Here is a 25,973-nt window from a genome sequence, read left to right on the forward strand (position 1 = left end):
GGTTGCTAAGAGCAGTTTAAAATATAACACAAAAATTCCATATTTTTTTCTTCCCAATATATATTTAACTGCTGAAGGATTATTATTTATTTTCTAATGCAAATTAGAATATCAATGGAGACATTCACACATTCGAAACAGAAAAATAACAATAATACACTGTGAAATGTACAGTGTGGTTGTAAATAGGAATAGGGGAGGTAACAAAAACTTCTCTATCTAAATTTGTAGTATGTTTATTAGTTTTATGTTTTAATTGTATAACGAAAGTAATCACAGGACATTTACTCATAATTCATCATGAAATAATGACGTAAAAAACAATGTTAAAAACAGATCACACCACTTCCTTTGTATTCCCAATGGTAACCTCATTATACAAACATAATATATAAAAATATAATAAAAGAATATTATTTATAAGTAATCATATACAGCAGGAGATGTATCATGATTAATACAGTCTATATTGTCATATCTAAAAGAAGAAAGACTAAGTGAACAATCGATCCCTTGAAAGATCATTACGGTGATAAGATATGAGCAGAAATTATTTTGTAACTATATGTTTAAGCCTGCCTCCCAGAATGCGTTCCAAGTGGCTGCCGTCCCAGTAGCAATGGCCACAAGAGTCACAGATGTAAAATACAGGTACTTTGTTGAACACTTCTTTTGGTATACTTTCGTGCTGAAACAAAAAGTAAATACCAAATGATCTATGAAATGAACAATCATTTAAAATATCAAACAAAATGTTTTATATCAATTTTTAATTTTTTAAAGTATAGTTTCTTGGACGTTCTGTTATCTATCGCTCAAGATAAGCATTGATTAGCGGTTCCTTGATTTATTTTGTACGAGCATTTTACTTTAATCTAAGTGTAAACACTTCTCTTCTGCTTTATTTGCAAGCTTTTCCTCATGTTCCATAAATTTCAAACAGTTGGTATTGCAGGTTGATGAATTAAAAATTATAGGAGAAGGAATGTCAAAGCCAAAGAAATCATAATTATTAAGCCATTCTAGTTTGCTTTCATCCGTTTAGTTATAGCACATAAACTTTTTACTTCATATGAAGCAATTTAATATCAATAGGGAAATACAATACATTAATTTTTCAAAATATTTACATTATGATGCAATTTTTATTTACAGATTTCTGTCTTGCTTTGTCAAAAGTAAAATTTTCTTCTACAAAATAAACTTCATGGTTACTATATGGTTTCTTCCATGTTCCATACAATATAGTAATAGTTTAATACAATATTTTGACCCAACAAAAATATAAATCACTTTTTAAAAATGACTGTATATTTTTGGTTTTTGGAATTTTCACAGACTTTTACTTCTTACTTATCTTTCCACTTCTTTTGTAAAATATCTTTAGACGCTAAAAACAAACATGTTGCAAGGGAAGAATCTTTAGCTGTGCAAAGGAAAAAATTACTTTTAAAATTGTTAATTCTTTAATTAATAACGTAAAAAATAATTAATATCATTAATCATCTTTGATAACATAAAAGAATAATAAAAAACACACTACCAAAATTAGAATAACATTATAAAGAGGTGCAACTGGTGTAAGGTTTGAATAAATAGTCTAACCATCTCCTTAATTAATTATCTATCTATATATAAATGTAAAAAAAAGGAAAATTCCATAGAAATTGATCAATTTTGATGAGGGTAAGCACTGACCCAGAATTAGGATCATCTTATAATCAGGTCCAAAGTCAAATGGTTGAAAATAAGGATAAGATTTTCTTACAAGATGTTTAGAAAAATACACCTCAACGAGGAAATTACATGTGTTATATTTTAAAATTATTTATTTCTTTAACCCTCTAACTGCTGGTCATTTTCCTTAAAATGCTAGGTTGTTTCTATGTTTACAGCAAGCATATATATATATATATTTAATATATATATATATATATTATAATATATATATAATATATATATATATATATATAATATATATATATATTAATATATATATATATATTAATATATATATATATATAATATATATATTATATATATATATATATATATTATATATATATATATATATATATATATATTATATGAATATTTATTGAAATATTAAGTGTTATACATCTTTTTGTTAACTGCTTCACAGGTTTTTACGAAATATTACACTCAAAGCAATTGCTTAAAAGTGTGCTACTAATGTTATATTACGCATTATTATTTCCTTCCTGTTTTATTCTGTTGTCTGCCGTAATATTGCGCAAGAAGCATTTCTATGGTAACCGCGCATTGTGCAGGTAGTTCTGACATTTTCTACTGGATGTCAGCACTTCTTTGATCTTCTGACCATGCTGCACCTTGGTGACTTTGCTGTAGTTGTACAGTGCAGAGAGCTTCCAGTTGCATATCACCTGCCCTGAAGTTTTTTATGGTTTTATTTCTAGTTTTCATTGTTCCATGGATCTGGTGTGTGTTTAATCTTGTTTAAATGTTCTATTATGAATTATATTTTTTTTAAACCTGCAGAAGACTAAATTCTTATTATAAGAAGCTATAGCCAAAAATGGATAGACATGTATTTATGGATAAATTTGATTTGGCAAATGTTTTAAGTTTGAAATAAATGTGACACTTAACAATAATTCTAGAAAATAACTGGCTATTACTAAAAAGATGAATGAAAAGATTTATGTGGGACAATAATAATAATAATATTGATGATTTAAGTGATGTATTAGCAAAGCAGTCTAAATACGTTTTTATATGTGTTAGATGCAAATCTGACAGGACTATGGAACAGTGTCCACAGTTAAGTGACCTATGATGAGGCAAGTTCCACAATGCTGACAGGATCAAAACAATACACAAACCTCTTATTCTAGACATACGTGTCTATACCCATAAATGATGAAATACTGAAGTTAATAACGTAATTTGGTAATGAAAATACAAGATCTATTTAAATTGTGAAGTTTGTAAGTAAAATTTCTCCATAAAGTATTTTTTTTTAATAGTGTTTTAAATTTAACATTCAAAGCAAATTATCTTTGGTCTGTGTATCTAATGGGAATGATTTACATTTCATAAATGAATACCTTTTTCATCTCACATATAAAAACTAGTAGTATAACTCTGAATACAATGTGGTATTAAGTATAAAAGATCTTCAACTGCACTATTATCTTTTCACCACATTAGCACCCCATACAGAGTACAAACAGTCTTTGGTCAAAAGCACCAAAATCCACTCAGCTAGGGATACACCCTTGCAAAGTCGTATGTTTGACTTTTTGGCAATAGTCAATTCAATTGAACTAATTTTCGGTCCAGCAAAGAAAACAACCTAGTTAGACATTGTGAATTACTGTAGTAAATAAAAAGTAAAAGATTAAAAACGAAAATCAAACACTTATTATAAATAATAAAAATAGTTTCACAAAAAAAGTGCTAAATAATTTTTAAGGTTCTTCTACTCTAGTTTCATTTAGTTTGGTTTATTTTTCACTCCAAAGAATTCAAACTATAAATTGTTTACACCATAAATTTCACACTACCATATTAGAGAAAATAAAGCCAAATTTACTAACTTTGCCACTGATGCTTGACTTACTTTGATATGAGCCCCAGAGGTTGTTACACAACCATATCCGTATGGCTCCTCTTCCTCTTCTTCCTCCTCCTCCTTTTTCTCTACTACAGCAGATGCAGAGACCTCTTCAGGGAAAGACCTCGGAGGCCCCGAGATAATAGGAGGAGCTGGCAGGTCTTCATCTGAGTATCCACTGCCATCCGAGAACTCTCCGTAGTCAACATAGTCATCATACTCATCTTCAGCCAGGTCTAAGTCATAGTTAGACATACGCTTTGTTGTGTGAGTAGAATCGATCACTTTCCTCAGCTCTGCCGGACTCAGTTTCTTGAACACTGCATTGTTGCAATCCTTTAACAACAATTAAGAGCATTTGTAAATAAGAAAATTAAAGGTGTCTGTCTTATAACAGTGTAAAAATGTTTTGTTTCTCTCTATCTGTTTTTCCCATGCATATTACAGAAAATCCACGAGGTAAAGATGACTCCATCACATGTATTATATTATTTTGTCCCCAATAAAACGCAGTAGTTTGTAAAACTGATGATAACATTCTGTAGAATGGTAACTGAATGTCAGACAACAGTTGTGCTCTATTCATAATTCTTAATTCATAGCACTTGTTATCAATCTGAAACTGGTTATCATAGCAACGGAACTCCATCTTTCCACTGTATGTTGGTGCATTTTGACGCCTTTATTCCATATGTGGAGTATGTCATTGCAATTCTTGAGATCGCATGCAAGCTCTGTTCCTACGTCGAATTTCGTGATATATGTTACTTCTAAACACTGTTTAAAGTGACTGTAGAATTACTTTAATTGTGATTTAAATTTTGTGATTTTTATTATGATTGTTTTTTTTCTGTTTTTTGTAAATTGGAAACTTTTATTTTTGTTTTCCATAAATATTTACATGTAAAAAATATTTTGTTAAAATCTTTAAAACAATCAGTTTTCAGTTTTTTACTTGAAATCTGAAGATACTAATTAGGGAAATAATTACATAAATATATATCATATATAAGGTTTAAGATTAAAACAGGTACTGGCAGACAGTTAATTTCCAACATTAACACTGCTAGCTGACTATCATAAATAAACTTTCTGAATGCTGAACTATTTTCCTTAATTAAATTAAGAACACAATTCATGTTATTTTTGTATGTAATTAATTATTTTCATATGTTCTTATAAGCAAGGACAGCTATGTGCATCCATAGAACATGGAATTAATATTCAGCTACAACCTGAGAGAGTCTCAAGCTATCATGTTGCAGGAAGAATTGGTAATGAGACAGAGCCAGATCTGAGCAGTAAGGCAAATGATTAAACTGCCCCCAACTGTACTGTGACATTACCAAACTTTCCGAGAGCATTTTCACCACAATCCTTATATTTGATAATGAATTTAAAGGTGAAGTTAAAGGATTCTTCAGTTTTTGAAGGATAAGATCATAATATCACATTCAAAATGTTAAGGAGTAGCCTATATCATAATTTGACAATCAGAATAGATAGGCAGTGACCCTAAACTTCATTTGTTAAATGGTACAATCACATTTCATAAATTGGCAATACCAATCAAACACGACATAATAAAACTCAATGGAAATAACTGCCTACTGGGACAAAGAACAGATTACAAGAAATCAGTTGTCTGTTACCCATAGTTAATTGATGAAAGTTATTTATGTTTTTTATGTAACCCACCTGTAATAAAACAAAAGTATCGTTATATTTATATAGAATGGTTCATAAGTATGATTAAATATCGTAATGTGTTATACAAAACTATTATTTTATTTATATTTAAATGTTAATTGTTTAAGCAATACCTATTAGATATACAATAAGACTGTCCAAGCCCATTTTTATTTTATTTGCAAGGTTTTTTTCCAAAATATTAATAAAACTACATATTTTCCAAATACTACCATATTTGATACTGTTTAATACTAGTATTTACTACTGGCACTACTACTAGATTCAGTAGAGCATATATATTTCAAATTTATGTTGGAATTATACAAGTTCATAAAACATACAGTAAAATACGAACAATAACCTAAACATTTACAAATATATTTTCTAGTACACAACAACACTTAGCAGTTTTATTATAATGTTGTTATCTTTGGATTAAAACAGTTTAAATAACACACTAAATGAAAGAGCAGAAATCATATCCTGCCAATTGCATTTTTATTTGACAAAAATATTTTATAGAAAATAAATGTTAAGAACTGTGCTAGGGTGCTCGTTTTTAATATTTTTCTTAATGTACAGTAAAACATGTCAATCCGGCCTTGTGATATCAGGAACAACCAAAATCAAACCAATACACGGGCTGGTGATGGACAGTAAAACATTTTCTAACTGTTAGTTTTGCCAGCAAGGAATGCCTCAGGCCAAGCCTAATCATTTTGTCCCTCAAGTTGATGATGTGGTATAGTAGGGTGATGCGAGAGAGAGGGATGGAACTTTTTTCTCTTACTCCAATCTCGCCACAGCTTCTTAAAAAAACAATGACCTTGGTAAAACTGTGATGTCAGTGCTTTTGTGTCAACTTAGGACATGTACGAGGTGTGTTCAAAAAGTATCACGAATTTTGAATTTTCGCGGGTTACGTATATTCGAATTTCGATTTTTTTTGTGGCGTTATGTTGGTACATATGTCTCTCACTTGTGTTTACAATTTCGGCCATTTTGAATGTTCAGTTAATTGTTGACAGCTGCTTTGCTTGCACGTGTTTTGGTACGTCTTCAATTTTTACCTATTCAAAAAAATGGAACAAAGTACCTGTATCAAATTTTGTGTGAAAAACTAAATTAAGTGCACGGATGCATTCCGAATGTTGACTGTGGCATACAGAGAAGCTACTTTGGACAAAAGCAACGTTTATCGGTGGTACAAAATGTTTTCAGAAGGCAGAGAAGATGTGAACGACGAAGAGCGTGCCAGACGCCCGAGCACTTCAACAACAGACGAAAAAATTGATGAAGTGAAGAAAATGGTATTGGCCAATCGTCGAATCACCGTTAGAGAAATTGCCGAGGACCTAGGCATATCGATTGGCTCGTGCTATTCAATTTTAATCGATAATTTGGGCATGAGACGGGTCACCACAAAATTCGTACCAAAATTGCTCAATTTCGATCAAAAACAGCATCGCATGAACATTGCTAATGAGATGTTAGAATCTGTCTGTGACGACCCGAATTTGCTCCAGAGGGTCATAACTGGTGACGAATCGTGGGTTTATGGTTATGACGTGGAAACCAAAGCTCAATCATCTCAATGGAAGCTGCCGCACGAACCAAGACCGAAAAAAGCACGCCAAGTTCGGTCAGATGTGAAAGTTTTGCTTACAGTTTTCTTCGATTGCAGGGACGTGGTGCATCACGAGTTCTTGCCACAAGGTAGAACGGTGAATAAGGAATATTACCTGCAAGCTATGCGCAATTTGCGCGAAGCAATCCGCCAGAAATGCCCGAATTTGTGGAAAAACAAAAATTGGCTTTTGCGCCACGATAACGCCCCTGCTCACACAGCGCTGCTTTTACGCGACATCTTGGCCAAAAACAACACACTAATGATACTGCAGCCACCGTATTCCCCAGATCTGGCCCCTGTGAGTTTTTCTTGTTCCCAAAACTGAAGAGGCCCATGAAAGGACGACGCTACGGCACGATTGACAAGATAGAGACGGCATCGAAGGAGGAGCTGAACAAGATACCAAAAAATGATTTTTTGAAGTGCTTCGAAGATTGGAAAAAACTTTGGCACAAGTGTATAATATCCCAGGGGGATTACTTTGAAGGGGACAAAATAGATATTCACGAATAAATAAATAATTTTTGAAAATACACAAAATTCGCGATACTTTTTGAACACATGTACTGGTGGGATGAACATGTTTTACTTTTTTTAGTAAAATAAAATATTATTTTGAATATTGTACATTATTGAATTTTTTTGTCATAACTAAATTTTACTTATCACTGGCCTTCCCCCATCACCACAGTAGGCTCTATGTTTTTTTCTGTATATTACATAATTTTGCACACTTTTGTTCAGTTTTTAATATCAAAATATAAGTCCAGAATTACAGTGGTAGGACTAGTTTTTCAATTCACACGTTTTTTGCATTGTAACAGTATTTTCGGCAGCACCCAGTAATTGATTGCTTGCAAGTGTAGTCTTAAACTAATGATAAGTGAATGACTGTTATAAGCTTAATATGTGCTTACCTGGCATCTACTAAAGATGTCATCCTTGGTAACTATGACATTGTAGTAGTTGAGAACTTCTACTAGTTGATCTTTCGCTGTCACTTTCTGTACCCGGTAACACATTCCTTGTGGTACTTGCTGGTACAGCTGTAACATTCACCAAACTATTAGAAACATATATGATGCATATTCATTGAAACTACATAAAGTGGTAGGTATCATGACATAGGGTGTACAAAAAATGTGAAGAAATATTTTCGGATATGATTGAATAGGTGGAAATAAACAAAACATTCCTATAACACTATGGTTTATTTCACCTCATTTATCGTCTGTTTGTCTTTATTTGTCAATTTTAACCCTTTGCATGCCGTTTAAGAATTCCATAATTTTCTTAGAGCCAACACAACTGTAAAATATATTTTTCATTACAATCAAAGCAATTTTTATTATAACTATGGTATAGGAGGTAAGTGCAAAATTAATAGGGCATTTTAGTTATAATTAGCATATTTATTAATACAAATCTAAAAACATCTATTTAAAAGACCATTAATTTGATCTAAATTCAAATTTATTGTACAATCTAATAAAACTGAAAAATTATATGAACCCCTTAGAGCTTTTTATTATTTTTTTATCACTTTGTAGATAAAGTCTTATCATATATTCAATTTCATCACAAAATCAAATTTTACTCATAAAATAAAATACACTGTCACCACTATGTAACAAGATAAAAATGTAACGTAATCACAATACTATCACACGATAAAGAAAAATAATGAGATACATAGTGGACACAATTGTGACAACCGACAAAGCATATGGATACATTTGTTATTGGCTCAGTAAAACACGCAAAGCAGACAAGGAGGGAGATGGAGCTAGACAAAAGCTTTATTTATTATAAATGGATGATAAATAGCACAATAAATGTATTTTACTACTCTTTTGCAATCTAATTCAGTCAATTATTGATATCCAGCAGGTTCAAATCATGCTTCACTACTTACAGTTGGTTTTTACTTAAAAACAAATGTATTTTTTTTTAATTTTCTATATATTACTATAATTCTATATATTACTCGTACTTGTGCCTTTATACTGTAAAATAATATAAAACATCACTGATATATAAATATACACCTAAAGAAAATTTTAAAATGGTAGAGGTACAAAGTGGATAATATCATAAGCTGAAGTAAGTGCTATTCAACTTGAACATACTCATGCGATTTGTTGAGTTATTATGGAAGCTTAAGAAGGTAAAACTAAATGTAGATTATTACTTAAAATACTAAGTTGCGTAAAAACCAATTAACCACATTCTATAACACATTATTGTAACTATTAGGAACAGTATGTTATGACAAGCTGAGTTAGTTACCATGCAGTAAGACCCAGGCACTGCGTGAAGGAGATCTTGTTAATGATCTCGCAATGGGTTAACCGTATCAAGCAATCACATTCATTAGTAAAAGTAAAAAGTCTGTTTCATTTTCGAAAGGCATAATACTCTTGGGTACATTATACTTATTACAGTGCAGTGTCAGTAATTCGAGGTAGACAGGACCGGACCTACCTCAAAATACAAAAAAATCTAATTACTAAAATAAAATGAAAGTATAAAAGAGAAAAAAAAAACAATCTAATTTTACGTACAGTAGACAAAATTTACTTCAAATAAACTGCTAAAATAGTTTTTTATTTTACCACAATGCAACGCTTGCGAGCCGATTTACCCGCACAAAATACAAAAATCATACACTGACATTTGAAAGTGCTACTTACCAACAAAAGTAAGAACTTCAAAGCTCACTTTGATTTGTACAATCTTGTAACTATTCATACTAATTTTCTATTTTTTTTTTATCATACATTTTTTTAATTATGTTCTGATTGAATGTCTAAATCGGAATCCTCATTGTTGCTTATTTCATGTACAACTAGTTCTCGAATGTCACTTGAACGATCGTGGAAATTACGATCCATTACGTAAACAGGCACAAAAAACTTACTATTATTGTCATATACACAACCATCATTACAACGAACTCAAACAAACAATAAACCAGACAGAACACCATGCAGCTGACAAAATAACAATAGCTGAATGAACCAGTTGACTCATCGCTGCGCTCGCAACTAGCGCGGTACATGGGAGAATGTAAACAAACCGTTCAGAGATTATAAAACGTATGGACGTGTAACGAAGCGATAACATTATTTATTAGTGTATTATTTACATAAACTGGACCTTCATCTTTCGATTGGTATCAATACCGATACTCTTTGATCGTGTTTTAAGTACGTAATATTGAGGAATAAAAGACATATTAAGATATTGGGCGCTGCCATCTACGATGCAACCAAAATGCCCGATATCGGGCATTTGTCAGTTCCAGGGTTAAACCAAGACATGAAAAAACCAAATATATGTTTAATTTTTCATGACGTTAATTTTACATACTAACTGACCTGTATCAAAAAATACTAATTTTGCTTCTCTATCACATAGTATATTTCAACATAATAAAATTTAGTTTTCATTGAAAGCTTATATTTTAGAATAAAAGCCAGCATTGCTTTAAATAACAGTTACGTTATTAATAACACTAAGGAGCTACAGATGTCTGATATTGTGGATAGAATTTTGTGTTAACCTCAATCCCTGTGACAAACACTCACCCTGTTGTAGACACTGCCCTTAGTCAGTATGACCCTGTTATCCTGATGGCACAAAGCAACACACACATTGTGGTTCTGTGTGTTCTTAAGTATCTCTACATCCACCCCCACCGAGCGTAGATGAAGCCCAAGTCCCTGCAGCATTGTGTCACACACCACGCTCAGCTCCTTCGCCTTTATCGGCTCTCGGTTTATAGGAGGCAGTAACTCCACGTGCTCCACCTAGTTTAGAAAATAAGAATAAATAATCTTAAACATTGCATATCAATATTATTTATAAACTTATTACATATCAGGAAGTGACTCCTGCACAAAAATATACACACTATTTTCTAATCTAAGTCACTTAGAATAAGACATATTGCAATAAACAACTTTATTTTCATCATTTGAAGAGAAACATACAAACTTTCACACTTTAAATTACAGGTTTAATTTTTTTTACAACAAATACCATTAAACAAATTTTTATTCATATGGTTCCCTATCTCTTGCTTGAGAGAGTACAACATAAGCTTTTTACATTTGGACCTTTCATTATTACTGCATTGTGTTTATTGGTTTGAATAACTTGAATATAAATTTTAGGTGATATTTGATTAACTGCAGTTATAATATGTTAAAGGTGTGTAAGTTTTTGTTTGTTGATGCAATAACATTATTATATATACATTAGAATCTAATATTCTAAACAAAACCAAAAAAATACTAATATATAACAAGTCCTATTATTAATTTAAATTCTTTTAGTATTGAAGAATCTTGGAGCATTGGAAATAGTTAAATTTAATATCACTAGTAAATTAATACATATTTTCCAATGTTAATTTTATTCTTGCGAGGCCTTTCCGAATCGATTCCATCATCAGGCAACTTCAAAAATCAAGGCCTCTCAGAATTAATGATTCTGGCCTAGCAAGAATATAATTAATATTGGAAAATGTGTATTCCTTTACTATTGATGTTAAATCTTTGAGTAGTGTTTCATAGCAAAACTGCATAAAATAGGCTTGACCTGCATGATGGCGAAAATTCTAACATTATTAGAACTAACAAAAGATAATAATTTGTGACATGATACCAGTAATTGTTTAGAGTAAAAACTAATTAAGAACATCAACTTGCTTCTTTTAGCATAGTATAACGAGCTCAGGAGTCTTCTGAGAGTGTGAGGAATTCATTGTTGGTTGTCATAGGTGAGTCCTTGTACAATCAGTTCTAAACACATTTTTTTGCAAAATAACTAACACGCATAAACCAGTTGTGTGCGGAACCTTATGTTAGAGTTACCTGTACTGTCAACCAGCATGACAAGTACAACCAGTACCTCCTCAAGCCCTTAACAACTCGCTCATTATCCCTGAGCTTAACACAGTAGGCTTCATTTACTTCCTGTTCACTTTTACTAAAACACAAAGTAAGCTTACAATTATATTATAAAGTAATTTGTTATTTTACAACAAATCATTGAAAAGTACCGTAATTTTTTGCAAAGTGAAACTATTACAATATAGTGCCACAGTTGGAGACTAAATACTAGCATTCTCAAAAACAAAAAAACAGTAATAATATCAAATTTTAAAGATATTAATTTTACTTTAATAAAGATTTTAAGTTTGTTGCATAGTGCTTATGTGTAAGTTATTTTTAATTTTAACTTTGTATTTAATTTAACATTTTCGACCTACTTACATGTCTTTGTCAAATAATATCATTTCTCAGACAAATGTATGATCTTTCCAGTACCTGTTTTAAATACAGTCCCAAAACTTTCCAAGCCATTTGCTTCAGGACCCAGTAATTTCAATACTATATATGTAATACAAAACTAGGATTTGAGGAAAGAAAACTTAATTTTCTTTACAGTTACTGTACAGTTATATTATGATATGACCATTGTTTTAAGTGAAAATAAAATTCTTTCGTGCTCATTGTTTAACTCACTATAATATTCTAGACAAAAAAATGTAATTATCTCACTAAACTACAAATTTTGAGGTCAGAAATACAAGTAGTAAGACAGCAACTCAAAAAAACTTTCATCCTGAATTCAAAATTTTCTTCATGTTGTAAATTTATTTTAAAATAAGTCATATATTGTATTCTCGTGGAATATACAATTGGGTTTAGTAATAACAGTCCACATGACAAAATTTGTAATTAATATTTATTGTTTTGTATTTATTTTTATTATTTCACTGTGTAAACAGTTTTTTGTGGTTGACACAACCAAATATAAAGCTCCCACCAGATCCAATGGAAATTATTCCTCATGGCTGTTGACAGCAGCCTAAAAAAGAAAATTTGTTTATTGTTATTCATTGTTTTACTGAATCTATTAAAATATATATATTACCTCTTTTTACTTTAGTTTCTAACTATAATTTAATATATTAAAGCACATTAATATGTTTAATCTTTATAAAAACGATAAAACATGGCATCTGGTAGTGAGAATCCATTATGTGGAGTTTGTCCAAAAAGAGTTACTGGTAGCTCAAGAGGACTAGTGTGAAGGAAACTGGAAAGTGGAATTGGTTCCATTTTATGTGTGCCTGGAAAAGTAAGAAAGACTTCTCTTTTTCAAAAGGCAAAAAATCCAATTTTTTGTGTAATAACTGTAAGCAGCGGTTGGAGCTATGTGATAAGACTGTGAGTGAGAGTAACTTGTCTATTAATTTGTCTGACAAAGTTGACTGTAATCGCTCATGTGAATGTTTTGTACATATTTAAATTCAGACCTATCAAATTTTTGATCTATCACAAAATATACAAGGACTTCAAGTACAGTTAGGTTAGTTCAGAATGTGAGGTTATTAACGGTTCTTCACGGCCACACAGAGAAAATGGTGACATTTTAATTAGGCCTAGTGACAGTGAACACTCTTACTCTTAGTATACGTAAATCTACCTCTAGAATCTTCCAATCCTATGATAAGTCCTGAAAGTAAAATGTGTAACTTCAAAATATTACAAAATAGTGACCACAGATATTTTATGTCTGCATTGGAAAAATATGATAGTGTAGACTATTGACCTATGTAAATCTGGCAGTGCTTCAGATTTAGAGAGTTTTAAATTAACTAGAGGAGGATCTACAGATTACCACCTAGGCCTAAACCAACATCAGCGGAGTTGGAGAAGAGTGACAACAATGAAAGTTATGTTGAGGTTAAAAATAAAAATCATAATGTGTCTCAGCGCTAGACAGATGCTAACAAATACAAGTTCTTAAGTGATCATGCAACTGTGAGTAATGCCAAACTAAACAATAGTACAAAGGTACAGACATTTTTTTTCAAGATTTCTAAAAATGTGGGCTGTGAAGACAAAGAGTATCTATATGACAGTGCGATAGCTAATTATGAAATAACCAAGTTATAAAAAGAGACTTCCAGGTTATAGCTCCTTTAAAGTTGGTATTCCCCTATCACTGTGGACTAAAGTGTGATTTAAACTTTGTGATTTACAACAGAATTCCATTAGTAATTGAAGAGCTTCAATTAAAGGCAGCATCAGTTCTCCTTTGTGATTTAAAAACTGTAGTTGTCTGTTTTGACCATTCACCACAAGGTAACACTGTGGTGTTACCGTCCTGGATAAGTTGCATGTAGTAACTTCAGCAATAGGTGAGATTACAAGACGCGATGTCACTTCCAACGGGGACGGTACATGCATCAACATGTAACCTCATTGCATCCGGACAGATGGACAGCCACTGTTATGTTATTGGTGCATCCAATCATAATGTAATAGTTTTAAAGCATGTATCCATACTAAAATATAATCTGATCTACCTTTCAAGCCTGTCAGTCATGCTAGAATATTAAACTGTGCAAAAAAGTTTATTTTTGTATTACTTAATGGAAATAAGTTGGCTTGAATTATGCAATAATCACAGTTTCAATTGTTCTTTGTTCTCTGTGGACTGTAAATAGTTCCTTGCTGTTTAGGCCTAAGTCTAGTAGTATCACAGCTGGAAGAAAAAAATAGGTAATAATCGGTATCACGAGAGTCTTTTTCCAGTAATAGATAGGCTATATCTTTGTTGAAAAATAGTGTACAGTAAGTGTTGATGGCACCATTTATAATATTTATAAGCCAGTTAAAAGTTGTTTATAGATGAAATTCAAAAAGCAAAACTTTCTATAAATTGTAATCCCATTAATATTATAAATGCAAAAGTTTGAATGTTTGGATATTTGGATGTTTTGAGGTTTGTTTACATTCGAATGTTATGATAAGAACGAAACGTAATAACGTTTCATAATTCAAATTAAACTGGCACTAAACAGCTGTTGACAGCTATAATTCGACAAATTTTCTGAAACATCTCTCCTCTCCTCTTCAAACTATAGATAATAAAATCCATTCACTTAAGTAATTAGCCTATTTTTTGTAACTTTTGTTTACTCAATATTTTCATTTGTTTTTGTCTACTTTCTCCTCTATATTGCTGATTATCGGAATTCGAGGTCATATCCGTCGTTTATTCTGCTTTAGATGTCTTCTTTCAATTATCAAATTTTATAAAATTAATCTACACTCTGCTCGAGATAAAATTCGAATCTTAACAATTTCAACTCGAGTCTACGCACAGGCCATTAAGGCCCATGTAGGCTCTTTTCCCATTATTTGAATTTATCTAGAAATTATGTAGCAAATTTAATGCTGTTTTTACTAGGTATGCGTCTATGGATGTGGATATGTATGTATATGTATATGTGTATATATATATATATATATATATATATATATATATATATATATATATATATATGTATATTTCATCTATTTATTCATTATATTGATTTATTTATGAAACATAAGTCTTTTTTTATATTATTTAATGTTAATTATTTAATTTTAGATTTTGAATTGTATTACTAGAATACTATTGTATGTTCATATGAATTAGATAATATACAAATGCTACATTTGTTATCATTTCAATGTAAAGATTTATTAATTTTGTATTTCATTTCTTTGTGCGTGGAAATAAAAGTGATTTGATTTGATTTGACATTGCTAATGAAAATAAAAAGATAATGGCGGGCGACTTATTATGCCAAAACACCGGGGGTGAATTTAAACGACCAGAACAGACCCATATTGACCGCAGCAACTTTTTAGTTGTACGATACACTTTCGTCATTGGGATAAAAAGACTAACTCTTATTGTTACTGAAGCCATCGAAGAACTTCAATAAATTATCATGGAATGTGGGAGGGAAATACTAATCTTATAAAAACTGTTTCACTTTACGACTTCAGGATCCCAAACCTGTTCTTTAAACTTAAATCTAAATTGGATCAGGAGATTGGAATAGCTTTGAGTGACAATAGATTATCTCTAGACTGTTTATTATGTCATAGAAAAAGAATACATAGATATATTGTCCAGTTTTTCAACAGAAAATTGCGTGCAAAGCCACGGGTAACTGCTAGTATTGTAAATACTTCTCTGAATAAAACCAAGGCTGCATGTTCAGTTATTAATAACTGTAAGAAGGGCAACAGTAAATCTCTGCCCATATCAGTTTCTTTCACAGCAGATAAAATTATTAATTAATTGTTGATTGTATAAATGATATTAGAACCAAGGTACCTCCTAGTATAAAAGACCAAAGATTTTATGTAAATAGTATAAATGTTTTTATCGTGGAAGAAGTTTGTAAAGCCATGTTAAGAGAAAGCTCATGTCTGGATGTCTATGGGCTACATGCTGCCATCTTAAAAACTTCTTCCATTTTTATTTGTGAAGTCCTCACTTACCTATTCAATTTATGTATCACCCAGGGTGTCTTTCCTGATTTACTGAAGGTTAGTAAGGTAATACCCATACACAAAAGGGGAACAAAGAATTGATCTGAGAATTATAGGCCTCTATCTGTGTCCACTGTGTTAAAGGTGTTGAAATGACTGTTACATGGTAAACTTTTACACTTTTTGAAAATCAAAAAACCAGTTTGGCTTTAGACCTAAGAAGACCACTGTAGGAGCTGTTTAACAATTAATAATCAACTCCTATGAAGGCATCAAAGGCCATTGTAGTGTTATTTTTAGATCCTATGATATGTCCGAGACCGTTGACACTGTGGTGGATCACACCATCTTAGTTGATAAGTTGCCTTTCAGTGATTCTGTTGTAAGGCTCCTAAAGTCATACTTATAAGATAGACGTAAAACCATGTTCCTAAAACAGCAACTTTTCTAGTACTCTGTATGAATATCACAGAGTTCCACAAGATTCCATGTTGGAACCAACATTTTTTGTCCTGCATATCAACAACCCTCCATACAATGTGCAAAGTAACAGCTTTATTAAATTTTTGATTGCAGGTGACTTGGGAATGTGCATACAGGATAAGTGCTTAGCTAATGTACACAGACAGCTCACAATCCATTCTTGATTGATGCAGTGCCAATAAACTAAATTTAAAGTCCCAGAAAACACAATATATTATTGTAAGTCTTTCTCTGTTACCCTCCTTCTCAAGTTTCTTACCATTTCTTTGCAAAGTGATTTTAAATGGAAGTAACAAATATATATATATATATATATATATATATATATATATATATATATATATATATATATATATTGAAAGAGCCCATAGAAAGCTATCTGACTTCTCTCAAAAGTATTTGCACCTATATATGTGAATCCACTATAGTTGCATTAATCTGCTAGTTACTGAGTACAATTATCAGCTATATAACAGAATTAATTGAGCAAACCAAATTCTATAGCTTTCTGATGTATAAAGAACGATCCAATAGTTATTTATTATATATCTTTGGAATATATAAAAAATCTGTATTGCCAACGAAGAATTGCTAGTGAAGGGTCATAAACCAGTTTTTGAAATTTGTGGTCTGTACAAACCACCACTATACACCCAGGTGGTCATCATACTCACAGATAGTTTACACTAGTGCAGCCCACACCAAAATAGTCCAATTTCATTAGAGGCAGTGTTGTCATATCGCTGCTGGTCATATATCTGCAGGTAGTATTTTTTTATTTCACACCTTAATAATTCAAATCGGTCCAATAGAAATAAAAGACATAACTGGTATACAAAATTTGATCAATTATTATAATATAAATAAAAACCATTCTACATTGTTACTAGAGTATAATATTTGTATTACCTTATGTGGATTCTTTTTCTTCTTTGGTTTCTTTGTACTATTTGCATTTGCTAACATAATGTCATGACAAACATCTAGGAATGGGACACCTTGGTTTGTACACTCTGTACATAATACTTCATAGACTTTGAGAAGACAATATGCATCCAAAGCTGTGAAAAAGTACAAATGTTTTAATTGCAAATTCAGAACAAATGTTCATGAACACAGAATTTTTAGTGAGTCTGTATAGTTTCACATATAATAAATAAGCTTCAGGATTTTTTACAAGTTTAATGGTTAAATTAGGAAACACAAGTGCTAAATCTGTTCATAAAGTGACCAAGTGACCAAAATATGACTAATAAGTTTCCTTACTCATATCAAACCAGAACTCTTGCTACTCTTTAACAATCTAGGAGTACTGTCTACATGCAAACTCATTTCTTATAACAAGTACCTGCATATAACTTTTGGGCCTCTCGTAAAGGCCTTCTATCCCAATTGGAGAACTGTTCAGATTTATCCAATGGTTTACCCAAGCACAAAGAGACTAATTTTGATAGACCTTCCACGCCATCTCTTTCTTTACCTGAAACATGAGAAAATACAATCAAATCAAATTCTTTGCTGTCAGAACACCTAAGTGTAAAACAATGTTAAGTATTATGGTGTTGAGTATAAAGAACTGTCTCTGTTCATTTCATACCTGTCTGACCGCTCACAGTTTGTAAAAATAGGTGAAGACCAATGCAGCCTTCGAACATGTTACTAGTGGACTACCTCAGGGCTCTGTCCTGAGCCCCTTCTTACTTACTGTTTTTATAAACGATCTGCCTAACTTTGTGTCTAACAGAACCATACTCTATGTAGATTACACAACTCTGTTAACATCTGGTCACGATTATGACCTGAATAATATAATATTGGATTACATGAGGGAAAGATCACATATGGTTTCATGCAAATAAACTAAAGGTCAACCAAGAAAAACAGAAAATTATTTTTAGTCTAAGTAGTAGACCAACAGACTATGAAAATAAATCAGTTAAGCTTTTAGGACTTAATATAGATTTCAAGCTTAACCGGGGTGCTTATACCAACTCTCCCTGCTCCCGCCTTTCCATAGTCATTTTTTGTCTAAAAAACTTAAATTTTGTAAAAGTTCTAGTTTACTACTTATCAATGCCTATTTTTTTCACTTTTGTATGGCACTATTCATTGGGGCAACTCTGCTAGAGCAAAGGAAGTTTTTAAATGCCTAAAAAAAGTTATCCGCTGCCTCATGAACATTAATGAGGGAGATTCTTGCAGACCTTTCTTTATAGAATTAGGCATACTAAAATTGCCTAGTATCTACATTTTACAGAGCCTACTTTATATCAAAGAAAATATGACCTTGATTAGTTTAAGAAATTCTGTACACTATAATAATACCAGATCTGCAAATCTAATTCATGTGAGATACACTACGTTAAGTAAGTCCCAACATAGCTTTGCCTACATTGGTACTAATCTTTTACCTCATAATGCGAAAACCGTGTGCACTAAGAACTTTAAGAATGTTTTGGGAGGCTGAAAATGAAAGCTTTTTATTCAGTTAAAGAGGTGTACCTAAATTATTTTAATGATATTGAATTTTAAACTAATTTTAAAGAAATTTTAAACTATTTATAAGGAAATTTTAAACTAGTTATAAGGAAATTTTAATGTAGTTATAAAGAAATTTCAATTTAGTTATAAGAAACTAGTTATAATGAAATATGACAAATGATGTAGCCTAATTCATGACAATGTTAATGCTTAATGTGGGACAACAATAAACATTCTTGATTCTTGATTCTTGAACTACTGTATAACAAATAGTGATCAGATCCAATCTTAAGTTCATTGAATATTAACACTTATTCATTAATCACATGTTTAGCATAACAACTGAGACAGCAATGTTGAGGACTCTAATATAAGTCCTGTAATGTTCTTAACCCAATCCCACCCCTTCCTTCCTTGTGGTGACATAATTCTCTTACCCCCTCTTTAAAAACATTATACTAACAAAGTGTTCTAATAATATCAGTTTGGCACTATCCCCCACTGCAATGGTGTAAACTACATACCTTTGTAGGGTAGAGTCACATTAAATTCTCTCATTAGTTTCTTCCATAGGAGATTCAAGTCCAGATATCCCATTCCAGTCAGTTTAGTATCATTTAAAATTAAGCTTTCTTTCAGTTTAATTAGATCTGCTGTCAGTCCAAATCCTGCAAAACATAAATCTTCAGATAAAATAATATGTTAAGCCATTAAAACTTCATTAGTCCCTTAATGCACAGATATGTTTTGGTGACACTAAAACTATATCATTCATACAGTGTAGTATTTTAATTTTTAAAGTACGGCAAATAATAAACTATTCTCTCTGCAATTATATGTTTTTCTAATCTCAACAGAGCACCATCCAGGCACCATTTTACCAGTAATATGTTTTCTATTCTGTATGAACCATTTTGGTCTTGTACAGACTGTTCTTAAACAGTCCTGTATGTTGTGATTTACAGTAAAATTGGCGTAGTTTGAGTCTTGGTATTTTAAGGTTTTGTGTATATTTCAGAAATCAGAAATTTTTTGTCACGTAACATTACATAATTGTAGTAGATAAGATCTACAATGAACAGCTGACTCATCAATATAGTTTAAAATATACTTATCCTAAAAAAATTATAAACATAATTAATAATGTTTTGATAAATGATCTATATTAATCACACAAACAGTGATCCAGTATGTATATAAATATATATTAAACATTAAATTCTAATGGTAGAGGTACAGGTTATAATTTTAGTCATATTAAAATTAAATAAAGCTAGATGTAGTTATTCTTATCCTAAAATAAAATACTTTACAAAAAATCAAATACATTTTAAAATAAATACAGTGGAATTAATATTTATATATAAAGTAAGGGCTCTGTGGTGTAATGGTAGCACATTCACCCGGCAAGTGACAGATCCGGGTTCGAGTCCCAGTGGAGCAAGTACTTTTTGTGATTGGATTATTGAAAAAATTAAAAAGGCTATTGCTATTTCTACAAATTTAATTAATGTATATATATATATATATACATTAAAATGTTTTGAAATGATTGGGGGAGGGGGTAATTTATTTAATGAAGGTTGCATCATTTAGAAAATTATTTTCTGAATAATATTCGCTCTATATTAAGATATTTTTTAATTTTATGGAGAACTTTTCTGGAAGCAAAGAGAATAGAGATATTGGAATTTTACTGTAAAACTTTAGTTCTTTGTAATAAGGGGACATTTCAAATAATTTAGTTTTGTGGATTGGGTATGTAAGTCTGTCTCTCTGTCTTGTGTTTTAATCATGATCTTTTGTGGTGATATTATTAGGTAAGTTTTTATGGGTATACATTAAGACCTCGTATATATAAAGTGATGGAACGGTCAATAAATTTAGCTGTTTAAATATAGACTTACAGGATGATCTAAAATTTAATTTTGTTATAATTTTCAAATGTTTTTTATGCAATTTAAAAATAGAAATTGCTTTGGAGGAAGAACCCCATGCCAATACCGTATTTCATGTGAGGAAAGAAATAACCATAATACACTGCCATCATCACCCTAAAACTAACAATATTTTGTAAAACTTTTACGGCAAAACACGTAGAATTCAGGTTAATTTCTAATTTTTCAATATGATGTTTCCAATTAATATTTCCATCAATGTATAATCCTAAAAACTTTACTGTATTAGAAACACCTACCAGTTCATCATTAAAATTCATGTCTGAAGAATAGATTTATTTTGGTGTGCTTTAAAATGAACAATTTCTGATTTTTTTGCTGTTCAAAAATAAACCATTTAGATTGAACCAATTATTTAAGTTTAAGATAAGTGAAGAGAATTTACAATGCAAACTTACAGTGTTTAGGTCTTTTACTATTGCTGTTGTCAGCATACAATATTAAACTTTCCTCTGTTATTTCTTGTAGGTCATTTATATAAATTAGAAATAATGTTGGGCCTAAAGTGGATTCCTGAGGCACCCCCTTACTTACAGACTTCCATTCAGATTCATATTTTATGCTTCCAATTTTAATCAAGGAAATACAGTATATATCAGTATTTCCTATACTGGAAATGAGACCTACATCAGTTTAATTCTTTCACACCATAAAATTTGTTAATAAGAATGTTTTGCATAACACAATCAAAAGCGCTAGATAAAAGAGGAGTTGGAAAAACATATAAATACATTTATAGTAGAATATTCCAGTAATATTATACAATAAAGCCAAGATCATAATCCATTCCTTGCACATTGCTGTGCTTTCACCAAGTATTATTCACAATTGCCCACCCACACTTTGTAGGCATTAGGCTACAGATTCTATCTATCAAATAGTACTGGACTGTTTTTATTTTGGGAATATTTCTGTGTAATGTTTTATAGTTCAAAATAGCCTAGTACACTAGCTTCAATTAGGTCCTATTAACAGGACTACTGCAATGGGTTTGAGAATATTTAAATTCGATCATTTAAAATACTGCAGCACCCCAAACATTACATTAACATACTACTGATGACCCTTTATTCCCTCAAAGGAATTTGTCATGGATTTGAAAATCTTAAACAACCACATAAGACAAGAAAACAATTGCAGCACATAAAATTTGGATACCAAATACACAAAACATTTCATATACAAAGTTAATTGAAAACCAAAACAATAATAAAACATTTACTTTGTATAATGAAAGAACGTATTTAATTAAAGTGAAGAGCTGAACAAAATATTCATTCTTTACTTAGGATAGGAAAACTGATTATCTAGGGAAACTTTACTCTTGTGGTACTTAATTTCCTTCAACTTAATTTCATTGTTGCAACTCTGCTTTTTTTAGTTCATATATGAAGGTCAAGAGTTGTCAATGTTACAAAAAAGTAATATTTAATCTCCTAAAGAAATTGTGAAATTATTAAGTCAGTCTGGAACACTTATCCATTGTGTGTATTATGTAACAGCTGAGAGTTAATTATCCAAATCATTTATTATTGAGTCCAATTTCAAGTTACATATCGAAATATTTGGATAGCTAAAATAAAGAATGGAACATTTTTATTGTATATTAGCTAAGAGAAGCAATAAGTCAAATTGTAGAAGAAAACAAGACTTTAAAAATTTTCAAGTAGAGTAGCATTAGTGGTATGATAATTTGTTGGAACAAATATTGATATGTGTGTGCATGCACGTAACACCGATTGCTGCACTACAGCAGCAGTTGAATAAAATTGTACTTACTTTCTGAACCATATATACTACACTATATACTTGTATATACTATTTTGTGTCATAACATGGCTAAAATGTAATTTGTTTAGATAATTTAGGTTCAATTTGTAAACTGACTGTCATAGTATTTCTTAAGGAGACTGCAGTGGCCAAGTTTCCAAGTTCTTGACATCTTCCTAATCATCAAAACACTGCACTATAATGTACACTTTGAATTCATGGTTTGAAAATACAGGATAAGAGATTTGAGTACTTTTATACTGATAACTAGTGTGTGACAAAGCACTAGCATCAATTTTATTAGACTTAGTTTAACATCGGAAATCCATCACACACATGGATACAGTTGATGATGTCTTCATTCCGTAATTTAAGAATATGAACGAACACTTCTTCACTGATGCATAACAAGTGGAAAATTATGTTATAGTCTTCTTTCAGGGTAGCACCAGGGAGAACGTCTGAATCCACATTTTTGTGATGGCTGAAGTTATTACTCACAAGGAATAGTTGATATCTGATTTAAGTACAGTTTTGAACAGATCAGAAGCTGCATCAAATGCATGCTTTAATATCATGCAGTTTTTAAAGCAGAGTTGACAACAAAGAGCTGAAATCCACAGATGCCCCAATTGTTTCATGATATTGTATCATAAGTACATCAGTAGAACAAAACTATGAAGTAGTGAATTTTTAAGTACCAATTTTTGATGGGCAGAGCTGATTTTTAAGTTATGTACAGAGAATAAGAAGTGATATGATACCAAATTGACAATCCTGTAGTACAATACCAAATATGATGATAATTTCCATTTGTTCTTCACTTGTAGCCCTTTAAAAATGGACAGAGAATTTTTTATTTCCATGATTCAGGAATTCATCCCAGAAAACACAATACAAGTGATAAGAAGTAAAGTGGCAAGAGGTTGTGGTGTAAACCTCCAAGCCAGAATGTCTTGATTACGGATGGTTAGTCAAATTCTCTGACTACACAGACGAAAGCTAATCCATGAAAATGCTTTTGATCGGTCTGTTATTACATAGGGTAAACAAAACCCAGATGGTGGCTCGGTATGTTAGGCTAAAAACTGTCAGCTTGTAAATTAAGAGGTGAATTACAAGATTTTCAATGGCATACTGTGGTAGGGATTTTGACAAAGTGATATTTACATTGTTCTAATGCATGTTTTTACGTATGCAGCAAACTAGTAAAATTTCTATCTTATTTCACAAATGAAATTTACCTTACCTAACTTTAAAATTTCTGTATTAGCGAAGAGGACCCTGGTAACATCTCTCCACACAGGGCTGCTCTGTGTCGCAATTACATCAATGAGAAACGTTTCATGCTGTGTGGATATCTGCAGAAGTGACAGAGTCTCAGACTCAGCACAGAATGCTGGCTTCCATTCAGCGTCCAGGCCCACCATTACACTCTGGCCCACCACTTCTGAGCATCGCCACAGCTCGTCATCACTGCCCACCATCGTCACTACGTGATCAGCTGGTAGTTTCATCACATGTTTTGATTTGAACTGTTCTTGTTTCATCACTCGAGGTGGTGAGAAATCCCCCTCTTCATCCCTGAAATTATCACACAAGTTGTTATTGTTTGTACATTTCAAAGAACAACTTAATTACGTTTTAATATCTAAGTTCTGCAATCATAAATTTCATCTGTAGGACCAAAATAAAACTTTGTAAATTCCAATCCATCCTCATTAATACATTTATACAGATATAATATACAGATACATGTTGTTACTGACAAAAAATTAACCCTTTCACAAGTACATGTATTTATTAAATAAATATATAATATTGAAAGTACATAACATCTTTTAATAATTCACATATACAGTACTCCCTTTTTTTAAAGCCCTTTTGACAAAATATCTGCAGTGAAGGGTATACATTTTTGGTGAGACCCAACCTTTACTACACTATTAGAATCCCATCCATTGACTTTCAACTTTTCCAATTCTAAATTTGCAAGATGATTAATACAATTAGTGATCCCTCCTATTATGAGATTTGTTCTATAATAATATTGAACGCAAGGAATGTGAAACCAGCTGATATTCATCGTCAACTTCAAGATGTTTACGGAGCAGACCTGATGAGTGGAGGAATGGTGAGAAAGTGGATTAGAATGTTCAATGGCGGTCGAACAAATGTACATGACGAGAATCAGAGCGGTCGGCCTTCTCTCGTCACCAATGATCTGGTAAGGGCAGTTGGCAAAAAAATCCAAGAGAACAGACGTTTCACTATGACGCTATCTGACGATTTCCAACAAATTTCATGCACTCTTTTGTACAAAATTGTTACGGATCGATGGGTTCCAAGAAATACTCACTAACGTGTACAAAAACAAGAGACTTGAAAGTGCTTTAACTTTTCTCACATGGTACAGTGATAATGGTGAGTATTCTTTAAACAAAATTGTGACAGTTAATGAAACTTTGGTCTTTCATGTCACACCGGAATTCAAACAGCAGTCAATGGAATGGCGACACACGGAATCCCCAAAGAAAAAAAATTCAAGAAGACATTGTCTGCACACAAAAATTATGTGCACTGTCTGTTGGGATCTGTGATGTAATGGTAGCACATTAACCCGGCAAGTGAGAGATCCGGGTTCGAGAATCAGAGCGTTCGGCCTTCTCTCGTCACCAATGATCTGGTAAGGGCAGTTGGCAAAAGCATCCAAGAGAACAGACGTTTCACTATGACGCTATCTGACGATTTCCAACAAATTTCATGCACTCTTTTGTACAAAATTGTTACGGATCGATGGGTTCCAAGAAATACTCACTAACGTGTACAAAAACAAGAGACTTGAAAGTGCTTTAACTTTTCTCACATGGTACAGTGATAATGGTGAGTATTCTTTAAACAAAATTGTGACAGGTAATGAAACTTTGGTCTTTCATGTCACACCGGAATTCAAACAGCAGTCAATGGAATGGCGACACACGGAATCCCCAAAGAAAAAAAATTCA

At 31.7% G+C, this 25,973-nt stretch overlaps 1 protein-coding gene across 2 annotated transcripts in view; it reads right to left on the reverse strand.

Annotated features, from left to right (window-relative positions):
* Positions 1 to 220: 220 nt before the first annotated feature.
* The window catches only part of LOC124360553 (exonuclease mut-7 homolog), a 63,412-nt gene continuing 37,659 nt past the window's right edge, over positions 221 to 25,973 (reverse strand). For both annotated transcript variants that reach the window (XM_046814271.1, XM_046814280.1), the window contains 8 exons: positions 24,218 to 24,552; positions 19,765 to 19,908; positions 18,108 to 18,239; positions 17,669 to 17,820; positions 10,511 to 10,732; positions 7,838 to 7,966; positions 3,605 to 3,934; positions 221 to 688 (listed from right to left, as the gene is read on the reverse strand). In XM_046814271.1, the coding sequence (XP_046670227.1) occupies positions 551 to 688; positions 3,605 to 3,934; positions 7,838 to 7,966; positions 10,511 to 10,732; positions 17,669 to 17,820; positions 18,108 to 18,239; positions 19,765 to 19,908; positions 24,218 to 24,552 (1,582 nt within the window). In that variant the 3' untranslated portion in view covers positions 221 to 550. The remainder of the gene's footprint in view (positions 689 to 3,604; positions 3,935 to 7,837; positions 7,967 to 10,510; positions 10,733 to 17,668; positions 17,821 to 18,107; positions 18,240 to 19,764; positions 19,909 to 24,217; positions 24,553 to 25,973) is intronic.

The sequence above is a fragment of the Homalodisca vitripennis genome, chromosome 1 (assembly GCF_021130785.1).
Source record: "Homalodisca vitripennis isolate AUS2020 chromosome 1, UT_GWSS_2.1, whole genome shotgun sequence".
NCBI lineage: Eukaryota > Metazoa > Arthropoda > Insecta > Hemiptera > Cicadellidae > Homalodisca > Homalodisca vitripennis.